The following is a 19,634-nucleotide window of genomic DNA, read 5'->3' on the forward strand; positions in this document are numbered from 1 at the left end:
TAGCTAATCCAAGTTTATCATTTCAAAAGGCCGTAACATAACAACATGTGGAAAAAGTCAAGGGGTCTGAATACTTCCCGAATGTGCTGTATATCCCGTGTTTTTATGTCAAACGGTTTTGTTATATTTCAGTGTTCTGTGATGTATACAAAGTAATATTTGGATGCAAAAACATTGAATACATTTCTACTCTATATCTGACATGGTACAGGTGTCTTTTTTTAAGCCCATAATCATGTGTGTGGGGTGTACTTTTGTTTCAAAGTATATTTGTTTAAGACCCAAGAAACACTCTGCGTGACCCTCATTTAACCCCCTGCCATAAAAGTAACCTACTGTCCATACCAAACACAATTTATCATACTAATTTGAGTGTCCCGGGATTTACATTTACTATGTTACGTCTATCATACTAAATGGATTGGCATGGATTTTTGTAAAATACAATATGTTTTGCTCTGAGGCCAGGCTGCATTGGTTAGACTCAGCTAGGCATGCTGCCCACAACCCGCAGCCCCCTATCCCAGTAACCATCAGCTCGGCCTTCTCCTTTCCTGTCTCAGGATGCGACGGACAGCGTGACGTCCCACTAACACAGTGAGACCAATGAAACGGTCCCTGTCCTAACTTCCTTGCTGACTGTAATGTGTTTACGGCCTGAGGCGATTACAAGGAAGCAGCTTGCAGAGTGGAGCGAGTGGGGAAGGCCGGGGGGCAGCTGCTGTTTCCTATACTACTACGCTGCAGCAGGCAGCGTTAGCAGCAACAATCACAGCCTGCCTGGGGTAGAAAGGGAGATAGGCAGGATGCCATTGTGGAGAAGTGGCTCCCGGGCCAGGCAGCAAGGCTCAGAAAAAGCTAATGGACCACCCAGACCCAAGGCCAGGTAGGCTTATACTTGGCCCTTATAGGCCCTAACCTCAACTCAACTCTGGGTTTATGGGACTGTGCAGCTGGATTATGTAAATTACTCTCTTCACTCCTTACTGGACACGTAATTGACAGAGATACAGTGTTGTCATTCTGAATTAATGGATTACTTCTACCAATGCTCTTATTTTTACCCGGAAGCACAATACATTGTGTGCTGGGTATAGACAAACAGTTTTGAGTACTAATTGATTGATAATGAGCTATGTTGTCAATTTACAACCGATCAGAGCACTAACCAGATCACTTTCTTCACTGAGCCTTTCTTTCCTTTCTTCTTCCTTCCCATGTACTGTGGTGATCACCCTTTGAAAGAAAGTCTCTATCCCAGGTCTGCATTCGTCTGGGTACCGTTTTTTTTTTTACATTTGGGAGATGACAGGAGTGGAATGTTATAGCTGAATAGAAACTCCAACCAGGCTAGGTCTGCATGACTTAACTGTTGAATTCTCTAGTACATAAGAGGATTCCAAAGGAATTCAGCTGTTAGGATTAAGAATGTGGCCTAGTAGACTCTAGTCTGTCAGTGATGAGATGACCGAGTAGATTACTTCATTACTTCATTACATTACTTGGTAGCCATTGGGTTACTCTGGGTTGTGACAGTATTAACTAGGCTTAAAGTCCATGTTGCAGATCATGGACCTTATCAGATATTTATGTAGTTGGTGCTATACATTAACAAATTCACATGGGTTCTAACTTGAACAATTATTTGTTAGTTTACGATGGAACAATTTATTTTCTGCACATATAAAAACCATGAAGACTGCAGGAAAGCCACGAACGCAGGACCGTCATTTTCTATGACTCACACAGTAAAGGAATATATTGCCTGTAGCCTTATGTACATGGTAAACTGTAAATGACACATTTTTTATATAGATTTGTTTGTGTTTTTGTATGGATTGTTCTACAATATTCACAACATATTGCTACAATTACAGCCTTTATAGAAAGTTAATTCTCTCCACTCTCTCCCCGGTTTTAGCTTGCGGCTATCACTGTCTAACTGGCTAGGTTAAGGATAGTTACTAGTCCATACCGGTGACAAACTTAGCGATGCTATCGACATGTGGCAGTACACTTACAGTGTATTGCAAGAAATAGCCAAAAATTCATTCAGAAATGGAGGAAGAGGATAGCTAGCTCTAGCAAGCTAACGTTATCTGCTGCCTCTTCAACAAGAAGATCCAAAAATAAACTTGCCCATGGATCAAAATTCACAATCAAACCCCTCCAAAGAAAGCCGATCAGGGATTGGCGATCAGATCCATAGCCAAAGCATCGCATTTCAGTTTAGCCTCCACTCGGCAGGCCATACAGCAAACTCCCTCAGAGCCACAGAGCAACCGAATTACCGCAACACGCAGTCCCCACAAACACCTTGAAAATGACTCTTTCCCATAGGCTTGTGTTATCTATGACAACATCAGCAGTTAGCTACCAACAGCTGGCAGACATGTTTACATTTGGTTAGTTTTATCTGTGTTATTTAGATGGAAGACGTGAGCTAAATGCGGTAGCTCTATACTAACTAACATTAGCATAGAGGTAGCAAGCTCGCTACCGATCTCTTTCACTTAGCAGGTTCACTGAAATCTCATGGGAATATTCCTGTGGTTGTAAACATTGTGCGGGACTTCCTACGGATAGTTCTGCTCTGAGCTGATTGTATACATTTTCAAATGCTTCAAGACTGGTTTTCTGACAACAACAAAAAACAAAGCCTAATAATAATAGCCCTTTTCATACCTTTCAAGAAACTACTCTAATGGGTGACCTGATTATGAAAGCATATGTAATATGCTACTTGTGTCACCACTTTCCCGCTTCCATACAATAGGCTGTAAGGTTCATTAAATGTTGAATCAAAATGTAAGCATATCAGCCTGAACTACTTACACTGCTGTAAGCATTTATCTGATATCAATATTGAAGATAATGTCAAGCTTACATTTGACATACAATGAGGAGAATTTTTATATCAAGCTAGTCTGTTGTTGATAGTCTCAAAACAACACGACCCCCCCCCCCCTTTCACCTGATGTAGCCTGATGTCTGTTCTGTTGACATCATCTCCTGAAAAAATAGTGTTATCGGGAGGGGAGAAAGTGAAAGAGGGAGAGAGAGTGAAAGAGAGTAGATGAGATAGGGAGGATGAGGTTCATTAGCAGATAATGCTGGCAGGCCTGTTCACCTGGCTTTCTCAACTATGTCACCTTACACAGGTATGGAGACTATTAATAACCAGGGACCTTCAGGGAATGACGATGTCACTACAGCTATCTTCCTCATGTTGATTTATTGGATTGAGTTTTGTGAATACGCAATTACATGACATTTACATGACATTTACATTTTAGTCTTAGCAGTTTGCTATATCTGCTACAGCAAACCAATTTATGGTCTGTGTGAATGTGGATGGTAAAAAGGAATGATTCGATTTTTATGTATCGATTTAGTGGCAGTTAAAGGGCTACTAGTGTCTGATCTTGGTAGGTCTAATCAGGGTGGGGAAATCACTTTTTGGTCCAACAGTTGCAGCCAAATGTTTTTCAGAAAATAAATAAGGAATGGAGATAAATCACAGAAAACAAGGTACCCCATCCTGCTTTCACCACTCTAGCAGTGAGGTTCTCTCTTCCAGAGCTGACACTCTCTCTCTCTCACACACACACACACACCACACACACACACACACACACACGTATGCTTTTTAATGCTCTCAAATGCTCTGGGGAACCAGGTAAGAATATATATTATACGAGCCAATGCCAAAATCTACCAGCATTTCCCACCTTGGGCCTAATTATCTTGTGAAATGTCAACGTTTCTGTTATCAATAACCTATCAGCTTTGGTGCACTGACATTGTCTTAGTTAGAGTTGATTTGTGATGAGGGTTTGTTTTGGACTTCGACTGGAGGGAGCTGCAATGTGTGTTTCTGTGAAAGTTGTGTGTGTGCTTTGTGGGCGGGGGTGTTGCTAATCCACTTTGGCTCTGGATGTGTGGCAGTATAGGAGCCAGGACTACAGGGTTAGGGTGTGTCCAGAGGGAGGGGACAGCTAGCTAGGTGTTGATGACTGATGTGGCGTGGAGGCGTAGCCACCATCGCTCACGCATTCCTCTTTCAGTCACCCCACATACCTCTAACTCTACATGCACTTGGCCAGCAAAAGCCCTGGAGCACTGACCAATTTTTGATTCCTAGCGGAAACTGAAGATGGATTGCTATCCTATTCGAAGACTGGTAAAAGCCAGTTGATTCTACTGTTGGAGACATTTGTTGAGTGGGAGGACATGGGAGGCAGAAAGGAAGTAGTGAGCAGGCTTGCTCCTATGTCCAACTCTTCCAGGCAGTTTCTACCTCACACGCCGCTAAACAGACTCAGGCTCCGACTGACCTGCAGCCCCCTCAGTAGTTTGCGATCCAAATCAAGCTCCCAAGTTACCAACAGGTATGTATGTTTGTGGAGCTGCTGCCTGCTCAGTTAGGGTAGAATCTTAGCTTGAGATCACAGGCTTTACTCAGACTTTGAGTAAATCATGATGTCAATTCTTGAGTAATGGGGCACTTTTGCATACTATATGCCCACTCCATGGCACAGTACTGTCTCACTATCAACACGGGTTTCAATGAATCAACAGTAGTTTCCTTATGTTTGGCTGACTGACTGTGGAAGCAGAATGTGTTTGTTGCTGATGATGTTAGCCTATTTTGTCTGTAGGACTTAGTTCTGTGGGGCATCATGTGCTGTGCGCGTTCCACAGGTTGTGGCAGGTTCAGCCTATTTTAGGACGGCACAGATGGAGAGGGAATGGGCTGTGTGTGTACTGCAGATGTTCTGTGGTAAGAGCAGGCCTGATTCTGTTCATATGATTTTGTGTGGAAGGGTATCTGAGCATTAATAGTCAGGCTTACAAAGTTGTGAGGGAAAATACCAGATACACTTTTAATTAAAATTATTTGTTCTCTGTTGTGATTTGAGGAACTTAACCTTTCTATTGTATGCCAGATAAATAGTGTAGGATGCAAAAAAGAAGAAGAAGAATGATGGAATCAGAAATTGTCCACAAAATGAAAATGTGTATTTTTTATCCATTAGTTTTGGGATGGTTTTGGGTCTTTCTTTGGGACAACTTGTGAAATATCCTGTTGTAAGAACGGTGAGCCTGTTCTTGGATATCAAGGGATTATCTGTTTATTTCAAAATTATTCTAAGAAGCTTTTTAAAGGGTCACAGAAACTGGCAACACCAGTCAATCCTCCCCTGTATACAGGGCCAGGTTAATGCAGGGGCTTACCGGGGCTGAAACTCCTTGGAACAGGTCCGGAGGGACCCAAGAGGCAGCAAGAAAATAATAATAATAATCATTAAAAATGGGAGATTGTCATCAATGCAAAGGGTGGCTACTTTGAAGAATTTTAAATAAACAAATCAAAATGTTTTTTTATAACACTTTTTTTGGTTATTGCATGATTCCATATGTGTTATTTCACTATTATTCTAAAAGGTAAAAAATAGTATAAATAAATAAATAAAAACCCTGGAATGAGTAGGTATGTCCAATTATTTACTGAACTGCCAATCACAGGAATATTCAGGAGCGCTCTCTCAATGAATGTAGACAGCTCAATGAATGTAGACGGCCTGCTCCTGATGCTGTAGAGAGGAGGTAGGAGGAACAAGTGGGTAACGGTGGTGGGGGGGCTTGCCTTGAGTGGGTAACTGTTTTAATAAATAAGATAAAAACAGCATAATATTTTTGACTGGTCAATTGTGTGAGTCAGGGGCTGGGTCCAAGAGGCCCCAAAAATATTTACATAATTTTTATAATTTTATATATATATATAGTTTAAAAAAATTTTTATCTCAATGTTCAAAATATACCCAAAGAGCTTAATTTAGCCACAGAGGATCAATAGTTGTAAAAAAAAATGATTGTGGATTGAATGTTATCAATAGCACATACAGGTAACTGAATATAACTGAAAATAAAGGAAACCAACTTCAAATCAAATTATATTTGTCACGTGTGCCGAATACAACAGGTGTAGTAGACTTTACCATGTCTTTAAAGGGTTCAGCCTAGGCTACACTGCCAGTAATGTCTGTAAATTACTTGCACACTCCTCAAAATGACTCAAGTGAAAGTCCTAATCCCTTTAAGAATGTACACACACAGTATGTTATTAGTAAGCCATCAAACAGACACGATATCATGCATAGGAATCTCCGAGATACTTCTTTGCTGACTGGGAAAGTGAGTTTTGACAGAACTGAAATTACACTTCAGTTTTGTGAGTCAACAACTTACTAACAGTGGAGACACAGGTAGACATTCAATGCAGTCATTATGAAGTAGCCTTGGGCCTTGTCCCTGTTTCTCAGTTGACTAGTAATAAGCAATAATAACTACCTGTCAGCTACATTACACTGTACACTCCAACAGCAGCCTGGAACTACTATCACTATTATTAGTCAAGGGATTTCCCTCTGAATCCTATCTAAAGAAAGCTAGGTGAGACCACATATCACCATCGTAGAAAGTAAATTTTTCCTGAATAAGTCGGTGCAAATGTTTTTTTTAAGGGGGGGGGGTAAGACTAATATATTTTATTGTCTAGGCTTTAATTATGTCAACCATGCTTAGAACACTATGCAACTCTTGTATCTGTATCTGGAATTCATATCGATACACATTATGCCATCACAATCAGTGGATGAATTGATCTAAATGAGAGAAAAGCTTGGTTGGAAAGAGCGCCACAGCGACATCTAGGGGTCCCACACAGTATCACGCCTGCGGGACTATTCTTGAGAACAATGGAAATCTGAGTCTTTGTGTCCAGTCCACGCTCCCTCTTCTACTTCCTTCCCTCCCTCCATGCATCCCTCCTCCAGTTTTTTATCTCTCCATCTCTCTGGAATCTGGATCCTCCCTGTCTCTCTCTCACATTTTATTCTCCTCTCTCTGTTTATCTTCTGATATGTTATTATTGTTTCTTCCCGTCTATCTGGTTGTCAGGAGCCCCAGTCCCTCCGAGATGAACGGTAAGCCTTGGGCCAGGCCAAGCTACCAGGACCAAGCTGCAGCTGAACAGGACAAATGTACAGCGTCCCACCAGGAACCACAACAACAGCACCCTGACAAACTGTGCCTGGACTCCTTCTGGAGTGAGGTGGAGACCATACGCAGCCAAGATAGCGGTTATATTGACCTTGACACTGACAGCGCCAGTCGAGACTCCAGACACTCTGAAGGTAAGCACAGAGACACAGGACTAGTGTCAGTCAGTCAATTAATTACCTCCATAGGCCTATTGTTATGACGTAAACAATGAAAATCGGTTGTTATTTGGTTGCATGTTGTTTTTGTAGCGAGTTGTGTTCTGTTGAACCATGTGTGTCTGCTATACATGGAGCGACAATATTATGTGCAATACTGCAATGTACTCTCCCTCTAAAAAATACAGTTTATTCATTCCTCAGACGGTACATGTGTTATGCATGGAGCTGCAAGTTGTAGTATAATATGGACAGTCACATAAGCATGCATGCAAGCACGTATGCACACACAGATGCAGACAGGCAAGCACACACGCGTACAGAAGTATGCCGTATGTATCGTCTCTGTCATGAAGCTGTTATGTGTTTCAGAGGGAGAGCAAGAGGAGCAGTGGCTCCAGGATGCAGGTCTGTCTACTCTGATAAGACAGCAGCAGCAGAGACCAGACAGAGACAGAGACCGGGAACAGGACAGAGAAGACCAGGATGTTGACCAGGCCATCCTACTGTCCACTCTGACCCGTACGCAGGCCGCAGCCGTCCAGAGGAGGCTTGATTCCTACACCCTGTCCCTGAGGAAGAGGAGCAAACCCCCGCCGCGCGACGTCAGGGACGTCTTTAGCTCATCACCCTCCTCCATCGCTCAGGTCAGACTGACGACTTACTTTCACACTGATATGGTACAGCCTGGAGGCTGTGTGACTATGTGACACATTTTTTTTGTGGGGGGGGGGGGTACTGGCTCTGTTCAATCAAGGTGCAATCAAACCGCAGCTTTTCTGTTTCCTGTGATAACATGTTTCTGTTTCCTGTGATAACATGATGGATTTCCTGTACAAGCAGCTGAAACAAGACAAATACACACATAAAATTCGATGTATTCTTTCAAATCAAATCGTATTTGTCGAATACAACAGGTGAATTGCTTACTTACAAGCCCGTAACCAATGATGCAGTTTAAAGAAAAATAAGTGTTAAGCAAAAAAAGAAATAAAATGAAAACAACAAATAGTTCAAGAACAGCAGTAAAATAACAGTAGCAAGGCTATCTACAGGAGGTACCGGTACAGAGTCAATGTGTGGGGCCACCGGTTAGTTGAGGTAATTGAGGTAATATGTACATGTAGGTAGAGTTAAAGTGAATATGCATAGATAATAATTAGAGAGTAGCAGCAGGTTTGGGGGGGGGGGGACATGCAAATAGTCTGGGTAGCCATTTGATTAGCTGTTCAGGAGTCTTATGGCTTGGGGGTAGAAGCTGTTAAATTAAGAAGCCTTTTGGATCTAGACTTGGCGCTTCGGTACCACCGTGCGGAAACAGAGAGAACAGTCTATGACTTGGATGGCTGGAGCCTTTGAACATTTTTAAAGGTCCTTGATGGCAGGAAGCTTGGCCCCAGTGATGTACAGGGCCGTACGCATTACCCTCTGTAAGTGCCTTGCAGTCGGAAGCCGAGCAGTTGCCATACCAGGCAGTGATGCAACCCAGTCAGGATGCTCTCGATGGTGCAGCTGTAGAACAGTCTCCTGAGAGGGAATAGGTTTTGTCGTGCCCTCTTTATGACTGTCCTGGCGTGCTTGGACCAGAGGTGGGACCAAGTCATTGTTTTACAAGTCACAAGTAAGTCTCAAGTCTTAGCACTCAAGTCCCAAGTCAAGTCCCAACTCAAGACAGGCAAGTCCGAGTCAAGTCTCAAGTCAATACCATCAAGTCAAGTCCTAAACTTTGAGTTTCGAGTCCTAAACAAGTCATCATGTGCTCTTCACCAAATGTAATACCATTTCATATGTTTAACAAGAGTAATAGCATATTACATTAACGCAAATCATGTATGCTTTTAAAAAATATCTATATATTTATTACTTTTCAAATAAACGTTATATTTCCATGGAAATACATGGGTAGCCATCAGAAAGACCCCCCCACCCCCTCTGTGACATCGGGAGAGGCGTGGTAGGCTGGTTGCATAGAAGTACATCACCTACAACAGCCTTTGCCGTGTAGAATAGAGAATGGAGTACAGATCTATATATTGCATTTCTATCTGGAAAACTGTATCTGCATGCGGTGCCTCAGATGAAATAAGCCGACGTTCTCCATTCATTATCAATGGAGAAAACTGCGGAGGACAGCAGAGAGGGGAATGGTGGGATTTGTGTGAAGCATAAACACAATCAGAGGTTCAAGCACTCGCTGTAATCAGCAGGTTAGGAAGAGTACACAACCATTCTAGGAGGCACTCTGCCACAAATGTGCTCATTTGATCTTTTCCAGCTCCAAACAGCGTGGTGGTGAGTCAATCTGCAAGTCTAATCTAGGCAAGCAGTGAGGAGCACACATAACAATACAGGCTCCAGACATCACAAGCCAGCAAAAAGAAACTCATGAAACAAGTTACACACACACAACCTCGTGTGATGGATAGCTGTCGGCTATATTAGCCACGACTTATCGTTCTTTGTGCAACTTCAAATGTCGAACAAAGTTGGAAATTGTTGCTCCTCCATCTGTAATTTTCTTTCTGCATGTTTTGCAAGTTGCAATCCGTTTGTTGTTGATACAGCGTCGTCTTTATATCCGAAAATAATAATTTTGGGTATCATTCCAAGGGCTCCATCTGAGTTCACCCACCAATGTTCCTCTGCACTGCCACGCACAATTTGATTGGCTGCTGTCCGATTCAAACTGTAATCAGTTAAATGAAGAGTTGATGTGCTGCACACTTTTTTTAATAGCATCATTTTTAATATTTAGGCAATGGGGAGGGTATCAAGTCAGGTCTAGTCATAAGGCTCAAGTCCATGTCAAGTCACGAGTCATTGGTGTTAAAGTCAAAGTCGAGTTGCAAGACATTATATTTGTGACTCGAATCCACACCTCTGGCTTGGACCATGTTAGTTTGTTGGTGATGTGGACGCCAAGGACCTTGAAGCTCTCAACCTGCTCCACTACAGCTCCGTCGATGAGAATGGGGGCGTGCTCGGTCCTCCTTTTCCTGTAGTCCACAATCATCTCCTTTGTCTTGGTCACATTGAGAGAGAGGTTGTTGTCCTTGCACCACATGGTCAGGTCTCTGACCTCCTCCCTATAGGCTGTCTCGTCATTGTCGGTGATCAGGCCTACCACTGTTGTGTCGTCTGAAAACTTAATGATGGTGTTGGCGTCGTGCCCTGGCCATACAGTCATGGCTGAACAGGGAGTACAGGAGGGGGCTGAGCACGCACCCCTGAGAGGCCCCCTTGTTGAGGAACAGCGTGGGAGATGTGTTGTTACCTACCCTTACCACCTGGGGGTGGCCCGTCAGGAAATCCAGGATCCAGTTGCAGAGGGCAGGTGTTTAGTCCCAGGGTGCTTAGTTTATTGATGAGCTTTGAGGACACTATTGTGTTGAATGCTGAGCTGTAGTCAATGAATAGCATTCTCACATAGGTGTTGCTTTTGTCCAGGTGTGAAAGGGCAGTGTTGGAGTGCAATAGAGATTGCATCTGCAGATCTGTTGGGGCTGTATTCAAATTGGAGTGGGTCTGGAGTTTATGGGATAATGGGATAATAGGGTTGATGTGAGCCATGAACAGCCTTTTAAAGCACTTAATGGCTCCAGACGTGCTACGGGTTGGTAGTCATTTAGGCAGGTTACCTTGGTGTTCTTGGGCACAACATGTTGGTATTACAGACTCAGTCAGGCACAGGTTGAAAATGTTAGTGAAGTACACGTCACGGTAATCCATCTGGCCCTGCGGCCTTGTGAATGTTGACATGTTTAAAGGTCTTTCTCACATTGGCTCTAGAGAGCGTAATCACACAGTTGTCCGCATGCTTCAGTGGTGCTTGCCTCAAAGTGAGCATAGAAGTAATTTAGCTCATCTGGTAAGCTTGTGTCACTGGGCAGCTCGCGGCTCTGCTTCCCTTTGTAGTCTGTAATAGTTTGCAAGTCCTGCCACACCCGATGAGCATCGTAGCCAATGTAGCACGGTTCAATCTTAGTCCTGTATTGACGCTTTGCCTGCTTGATGGTTTGTCTGAGGGCATAGTGGAATTTCTTTTAAGCCTCCGGGTTAGAGTCCCGCTCCTTGAAAGCGGCAGCTCTACCCTTTAGCTCGGTGCGGATGTTGCCTGTAATCCATGGCATCTGGTTGGGGTATGTACATATGGTCACTATGGGGACGATATCATCGATTCACTTATTGATGAAGCCTGTGACTGATGTGATGTACTCCTCAATGCCATCGGAAGAATGCCAGAACATATTCCACTCTGTGCTAGCAAAACATTCTTGTAGCTTAGCATCTTTGTCATCTGACCACTTCTTTATTGACCGAGTCACTGGTGCTTCCTGATTTGGTTTTTACTTGTAAGCAGGAATCAGGAGAATATAATTATGGTCAGATCTGCCAGATGGAGGGTGAGGGAGAGCTTTGTACGACACCAGAGTTTTTTTTTCCTCTGGTTGCACGTTTTACATGCTGGTGGAAATGAGGTAAAACGGATTAAGTTTCCCTGCATTAAAGTCCCCGGCCACTAGGAGCTCCGCCTCTAGGTGAGCATTTTCCTGTTTGCTTATGGCCTTATACAGCTCAGTGAGTGGGGACTTAGTGCCAGCATCGGTTTGGGGTGGTAAATAGACAGCTACGAAAAATAAAGTGGAAAACCTTCTTGGTAAATAGTGTGGTCTACAGCTTATCATGAAATACTCTACCTCAGACGAGCATAACCTCGAGACTTCCTTAATATTAGATTTAGTTCACCAGCTGTTGTTTACAAATATACACAGAACGCCACCCCTTGTCTTACCGGAGGCAGCTGTTCTATCTTGTCAATACAGCGTAAAACCGGCCAGCTGTATTTTATCCATGTCGTCGTTCATCCACGACTCGATGAAAAATAAGATATTACAGTTTTTAATGTCCCGTTGGTAGGATATTTGTGATCGTAGCTCGTCTATTTTATTTTCCAATGATTGTACGTTGGCTAATAGGACTGATGGTAGATTAACCCACTAGCCGTTGGATCCTTACAAGGCACCCCGACCTACGTCCCTGATATCTCCGTCTCTTTCTCCTGCGAATGATGGGGATGTTGGCCTTGTCGGTTGTCTGAAGTCAATCCTTTGCGTCCGACTCGTTAAAGAATAAATCTTTGTCCAGTATGAGGTGAGTAGTCGCTGTCCTGATATCCAGAGGCTATTTTCGGTCATAAGAGACGGTGGCAGAAACATTATGTTCAAAATAAGTTACAAATAATGTGAAAACATACACACAATAGCACAATTGGTTAAGAGCCCGTAAAACGGCAGCCACCTGCGCCATTCAATCAGTCTTTTATTCTATGTTTTTGCACCAGCAGCCACTGCTGAGTCAAGTAGACATCAGCAAAGATGCAAAAAATGCAAAACACCTTAGAGAATCTCTTTGTTAAATAGTCTAATTCATTCATTCCACTGGTGTCCATTCTCAAAGGAGCAGAACAGTTGTAACTGACTCTATTAAGAAAGACAGTTGACCTATCAGAATAAAAGGAAATCACGTCTCTGAGCGGCCCCGAGATGGGAGTGGAACTGCTGTTCCTCTGATCATATCAGTTATTTAACACTAGAAAACACCTCTTCTCTCGCCCTACTTCTATTCATCTGACAGTGAAATTATACAAAAGGACAACTAGGACCACAATGGAAATAAATGTTGTTTAATGCTTTCATGTGTTTTCCTCTCTGGGATTGGTATTTTCTTAAGTGTAGGCCACAATCGTATATACAAATAACAACAACAAATCAGATCAACTGTTACAGTAGCTTTTCAACCCCATTGTTTCTGATTGATGCCTTCTATCCTCCCCATGCAGACGCCTCTACCAGAGTCTCAAGACCCTGAGCCTATAGAACCTAGCGCATCTATATCATCTATACCAGAGGACAGCATGGAGACTATCACCAAGACCCTACGACAAGGTATCAGCTAGATCCACATTTCTACTCCACATCCTCTGTTCTGATTGGTTCAGATGAATCCTGAACTCTCTCTCCCCAGACCAGCTGGCCTTGCTAGCCATAGTAAACTCAACTTAATTTAAGATCACCTTCGGGATCAGCATGCACTGAGCGAACATTTACTTGTGTTGTATTACCTGAGGTAGCTCCAGTATGCTAACCATTATGACTACTATGAGGCACACTATTAGGGTGACAGGTAGTCCAGTGGTTAGAGCGTTAGGTCCAAAACTGAGAGGTTGCTGGTTCGAATACCCGAGCTGACAAGGTGAAACATTTGTCGATGTACCCTTGATCGTGGCACTTAACCCTAATTTGCTCCAGAGACGTCGTACTGTTATGGCTGACCCTGTGAAACAACACATTTCACTGTCATATTGAATCCAGTTTTATTGGTCACATGCACCGAATACAACAGGTGTAGTAGACCTTTGCCTGAAATGCTTACATACAAGCCCTTAACCAACAATGCAGTTTTAAGAAAAATAAGAGTTAAGAAAATATTTACTAAACATACTAAAGTAAAAAATAAATAAGTAACACAATACAATAACGAGGCTTTATACAGAGGGTACCGGTACCGAGTCAATGTGGGGGTACAGGGTAGTTGAGGTAAAATATACATGTAGGTAGGAGTAAAGTGACTATGCAGAGATAATAAACAGCGAGTAGCAGCAGTGTAAAAAAGGGGGAGGGTCAGTGCAGATAGTCTGGGTAGCCATGTGATTAACTGTTCAGCAGTCTTATGGGTAGGGGATAGAAGCTGCCAAGGAGCCTTTTGGACCTAGACTTGGCGCTCTGGTACCGCTTGCCGTGCGGTAGCAGAGAGAACAGTCTGTGACAATAAACTTCATTTTTGTATATTTTTGTACACATTCATTAACACATCAACATGTGTATGTTTGCCAGAGGTCAGCTTGGAGCAGCAGCATGGAGGAGATCCTAAAGAGGATGTCTTCATCACAGACGTGGCGTACTGTGAACAGGCGGCCATCTTGTTGAAACAGGCCATGCTGCCACAGATACAGAACAACGGCCGGAAGAGGAAGGAGGACGGCACACTGCCTGTAAGAGTGTCTCTCTCTCTCGCCCCCCCCCCCGTACAGTATGTTAGATAACAGTGTTAGGAAATGATATAATTAATTATTTAGTACATCTTCACTTCTAGTACGTTTGTCTTTAGCAAGACGCAGTGAGACACCTCACTCATAATATCATATAACCCGGGGTTACAGTAAGTAACCTTAAGTTATATTTAAATTACTTGTTCGTTGCCTCACTATGGGGATATAAACAACTCCCTTAGTGTTCAGATACTCTCCGAAGCCAAGTCTAGACAGGATCAACCCTCAGAAGTTCCGACACTAAGCTCCATGTGCGTTAACGAGTGACGCAGTGCCGTTGTCAGTAGAACCTCATGAAGTTCCCCAACATGCCTCATTACAGACCTTTTGAACAAAGACACCTTTGAGCAATGCCCATGATGCAGCCATACCTCTGGTGGAGTGAGCCCTCGGGATCTCCGGAGGTGGTAAACCCTTGCTATTCTATGCCACTATAATAGCCTCCACTATCCAATTGGATAAACGCCAGAGAGAAATGGGTCTCCCTGCGTGGGCAGGTGCCCAAGAGACAGTGCTGATCGCTCTTTTGTAGGGCTCTCATCCTGTCCATCTACAGTTGAAGTCGGAAGTTTACATACACCTTAGCCAACTACATTTAAACTCAGTTTTTCACAATTCCTGACATTTCATAGTTTTCCTGTCTTAGGTCAGTAAGGATCACCACTTTATTATAAGAATGTGAAATGTCAGAATAATAGTAGAGAGAATGATTTATTTCAGCTTTTATTTCTTTCATCACATTCCCAGTGGGTCAGGAGTTTACATACACTCAATTAATATTTGGAAGCATTGCCTTTAAATTGTTTAACTTGGGTCAAACGTTTCGGGTAGCCTTCCACAAGCTTCCCACAATAAATTGGGTGAATTTTGGTTTGTAGGCCTCCACTCTTTTTCAGTTCTGCCCACACATTTTACATAGGATTGAGGTCAGGGGTTTGTGATGGCCACACCAATACCATGACTTTGTTGTCCTTAAGCCATTTTGCCACAACTTTGGAAGTATGCTTCCAAAGTTGTCCATTTGAAAGACCCATTTGCGACCAAGCTTTAACTTCCTGACTGATGTCTTGAGATTTTGCTTCAATATATCCACATAATTTTCCTGCCTCATGATGCCATCTATTTTGTGAAGTTCACCAGTCCCTCCTACAGCAAAGCACCCCCACAACATGATGCTGCCACCCCCATGCTTCACGGTTGGGATGGTGGTGTTCGGCTTGCAAGCCTCCCCCTTTTTCCTCCAAACATAACAATGGTCATTACGGCCAAACAGTTATATTTTTGTTTCATTAGACCAGAGGACATTTCTCCAAAAAGTACGATCTTTGTCTTCATGTGCAGTTGCAAGCCGTAGTCTGGCTTTTTTTATGGCAGTTTTGGAGCAGTGGCTTCTTCCTTGCTGAGCGGCATTTCAGGTTATGTCGATACAGGATTCGTTATAGATATAGATACTGTTGTACTTGTTTCCTCCAGCATCTTCACAAAGTCCATTGCTGTTGTTCTGGGATTGAATTTCACTTTTCACATCAAAGTACGTTCATCTCTAGGAGACAGAACACGTCTCCTTCCTGAGCGGTATTACAGCTGCATGGTCCCATGGTGTTTATACTTGGGTACTATTGTTTGTACAGTTGAATGTTGTACCTTCAGGTGTTTGGAAATTGCTCCCAAGGATGAACCAGACTTGTGGAGGTCTACAATTTTTTTTCTGAGGTCTTGGATGATTCTTTAGATTTATTTTTCTTCTTCTGATTTTCCCATGATGTCAAGCAAAGAGGCACTGAGTTTGAGGGTAACCTTGAAATACATCCACAGGTACACCTCCAAATGACTCAAATGATATCAATTAGCCCATCAGAAGCTGTTCCAAGCTGTTTAAAGGCACAGTCAACTTAGTGTATGTAAACTTCTGACCCACTGGAATTGTGATACAGTGAATTGTGATAAGTGAAATAATCTGTCTGTAAACAATTGTTGGAAAACTACTTGTGTCATGCACAAAGTAGATGTCCTAACCGACATGCCAAAACTATAGTTTGTTAACAAGAAATTTGTGGAGTGGTTTAAAAACAGGTTTTAATGACTCCAACCTAAGTGCATGTAAACTTCCAACTTCAACTGTACATATCCCAACCAGAAGCCATGGATTACAGGCAACATCCGCACCCGGCTAAAGGCTAGAGCTGCGGCTTTCAAGGAGTGGGATACTAATCTGGACGCTTATAAGAAATCCCACTAGGCCCTCAGATGAACCATCAAACAGGCAAAGCGTCAATACATGACTAAGATTGAATCCTACTACACAAGTCAAGAAATTTGTGGAGTGGTTGAAAAACAAGTTTTAATGACACCAACCTAAGTGTATGTAAACTTCTGACTTCAACTGTAGAGGTGGAAATGGTGGAAAGAGGTGGAAATGTTCTTCCTCCATGGAGGAGAAGAGTGGTGGATGAAAGGTCAACAGCTCTAAAGTGAGGCGATTATAAGCACAACTGACTTCAGGCACAAAAGCGGGGTTAGGTTGTAATGTAACCTCGGATAAGCCTGGGGCAAAGCACAGACACGAGTGGTGGGCTGACAATGCGTGCAGCTCTCCTACCCACTTGTAATGTCTAATAATGGCTAAGTCGCTCTGGATAAGAGCGTCTGCTAAATGACTTAAATGTAAATGTAAATGTAATAGTAATGTGGATTTAAAGGAGAGAAATCAAATTTCCACGCATTCCAGCGGCTCGAACGGCGGCTGTGAAATGGCCTCAAAGCATAACAAAAAGATACCAGGATGGATACCAGCTGTTGTGTATTAGACGTAGGCGACACCCGACCTTCATAAAACATCAGATCAGGGAGAGATGGCAGCCAAATACACCTTTACAATGAGAAAAAATGATTTTTCATCGTCCAAAAGGTCCTGTAGAAAGCAGAGTACGTCTGGAATGGAATGGAGTTTTTTTCCCCCATGGGGCCTGGGTTTGCGGGGTATACAGAAGTTCAAAGGCTTCACCCTCCTTCTTACAGATGTCACATTTCTGAAGCATGTAAGTGACAGATGGACCAAACAGTAAACAGCGGGCACAAATGATTGGTCACTGCCTGGGGGATAGGGCTCTAGAAAATCAGCAGCAGCCCTCTTCTGATAGTGGGCGAGGGAAAAATCTGTCTTCTTCATGAGAGGGGGCAGGGCCAGGCCGCAGTGGACAGGCCCCTAAGCCGGTCTGGTTGCACCCTCTGGCGGCTTTTATGGAGAGTCGCTCCCTATAGAAACCACACGTCTCTCTACCCCTTGGCAAGGGGGAAAAAGAGCATTATATTTCTGGAGGTGAAGTGCTGTAAGCATGGTGTGGGAAAAAGTGTTTGGTGGCGACTGAATTTTACCTGTCCAGCCTTGGCTTGAACACAAAGTGGTACAGAGGGGAGAGCTTTAGCTTGGGGGCTACTTGTGTCCAGTTACAACTACCGTCATCTAGCCTGTCTCAATGCCATCTCATGGACCAGATCATAGAATTGGGACAAGGAAACTAGGTGCTAGATAAACTATGTATGAGGGTAGGGAAATGGGAACCTGGCGTTTTGCACCCCGACAGCACAAGCACAAGGGGTCGTGACCACCCTTACATGGCTAAGAAAGATGGGCCCTGAAAGTCCCCCTGAGGTGCTCGCGATCTGCCTTGGCTGTCTCTTCCAGGCCCAAAGGGCAAATTGGGAGAGGAAGGTGGAGTCTCCCTGGGTACTGGCCACAGTCCAGGGGGGATACAAACTCCAGTTCCAATGCCGACCACCATCCCACAGAGGCATCTGGGTCACCTCGGTGGCAATCAGAAAGGTAGAGCTACTAGAACAGCTAAGTGGGTTCTACTCCACGTATTTCATAGTTCCAAAAAAGGATGACAGCTTTCGGCTGATCCTGATCCTGCACGGCCTCAACAAATGTTTAAAAGAGCTCAAGTTTAAGATGAAATTTTATTTTTTTATTTAACCTTTATTAACTAGGCAAGTCAGTTAAGAACACATTTTCATTTACAATGACGGTCTACACCGGCCAAACCCAATTATTTGGCCAATTATGCGCCGCCCTATGGGACTCCCAATCACCGCCGGTTGTGATACAGCCTGGATTCAAACCAGGGTGTCTGTAGTGACGCCTCAAGCATGGAGATGCAGTGCCTTAGACCGCTGCACCACTCGGGAGCCCATGCCTTGATCAGATCAGACAACACCACGGTAATGGCATATATCAATCACCTGGGGGGGGGATCTTCCTGAGACTCCTCCCCTACGAGGCATTACCCGTAGTGAGACACAGAAGGAGCAATTGAAATAGAACACGTTTAGTAAACACACAAGGCCAACAATATCTTTGTTTTCATTATTTGAGTTATAGTCATTGCATACACAGAGAGAGAGAGAGAGAAAAAAAAATGTAGAGATGTTTAACAAAACAAACTGTTGTTTCTGATACCTTGCTTATATTCTCCCCCCCCCCCCCCCCCTCACATACAGAGGATGACCTGCCCTCAGTGTCGTCTGGGTGTGACTCGTATCCATGACCTGTCCAATCAGGACATGAAGAAAGTTCGTCAGCTGGCCCTCATCGAAATGACAGCGCTCTGCGACCTGCTGGAGCTCGATGTGAAGAGACACAAAACCTGCAAGAGGAAGATACTAGGTATGTGAACTCCCTGTAACATGACATGAACGCATGCACACCACATGCCTCTCCTGTCTCTGCTGCTAAACGCATGTGTCAAGCCCTAGGAGAATGCAAAGTTGTATAGGATTGCTATGCAAACCTTTCTCTCCCTCTCTCATTCAAAGAGAGCGCCCTGTATGGGGTCCCCTTGGCCATGCTGTTGGAGAATGATCAGAAAATCAATCCCACTGCCACCACTCCTCTCATCCTGCAGGCGGTAAGCTAAACAGCTCTAGTTAACATCAGCCCATTTCTAATATCTACTGTATATTGAAAACCTATGCAAGAGCATGATGACCTACATGACTGATGCTCTTCTTAGGTTTAGTTCTGTTTCTCTCTTTCTCCTCTACAGCTGCTCTCTTTCCTGGAGAAGAGCGGAGTAGACTCAGAAGGCATCCTGCGGGTTCCAGGCTCTCAGTCCAGAATCAAGGTGAGATCATTTCAGAATGAACAGACACTTTTTTCCCCCACAATCATTCATATCCTCCCTGTCCCTTTCTTGGCCATGGCATATTCTGAGTATATGGAAGGGAGTATATATTCTGAGTATATGGAAGGGAGTATATATTCTGAGTATATGGAAGGGAGGAATATGACTGAGAAAATGGCA

General features: G+C 43.6%; 1 protein-coding gene across 1 annotated transcript in view; it reads left to right on the plus strand.

The window, feature by feature from the left end:
- The first annotated feature begins 669 nt into the window (after window positions 1-669).
- The window catches only part of LOC115135427 (rho GTPase-activating protein 40-like), a 32,650-nt gene continuing 13,685 nt past the window's right edge, over window positions 670-19,634 (plus strand). The window contains exons 1-8 of the mRNA XM_029670114.2: window positions 670-886; window positions 6,964-7,199; window positions 7,596-7,870; window positions 13,063-13,168; window positions 14,117-14,274; window positions 18,832-18,997; window positions 19,147-19,238; window positions 19,377-19,454. Of these exons, the coding sequence (XP_029525974.1) occupies window positions 807-886; window positions 6,964-7,199; window positions 7,596-7,870; window positions 13,063-13,168; window positions 14,117-14,274; window positions 18,832-18,997; window positions 19,147-19,238; window positions 19,377-19,454 (1,191 nt within the window). The 5' untranslated portion in view covers window positions 670-806. The remainder of the gene's footprint in view (window positions 887-6,963; window positions 7,200-7,595; window positions 7,871-13,062; window positions 13,169-14,116; window positions 14,275-18,831; window positions 18,998-19,146; window positions 19,239-19,376; window positions 19,455-19,634) is intronic.

The sequence above is a fragment of the Oncorhynchus nerka genome, linkage group LG2, assembly GCF_034236695.1.
Source record: "Oncorhynchus nerka isolate Pitt River linkage group LG2, Oner_Uvic_2.0, whole genome shotgun sequence".
Lineage (NCBI taxonomy): Eukaryota > Metazoa > Chordata > Actinopteri > Salmoniformes > Salmonidae > Oncorhynchus > Oncorhynchus nerka.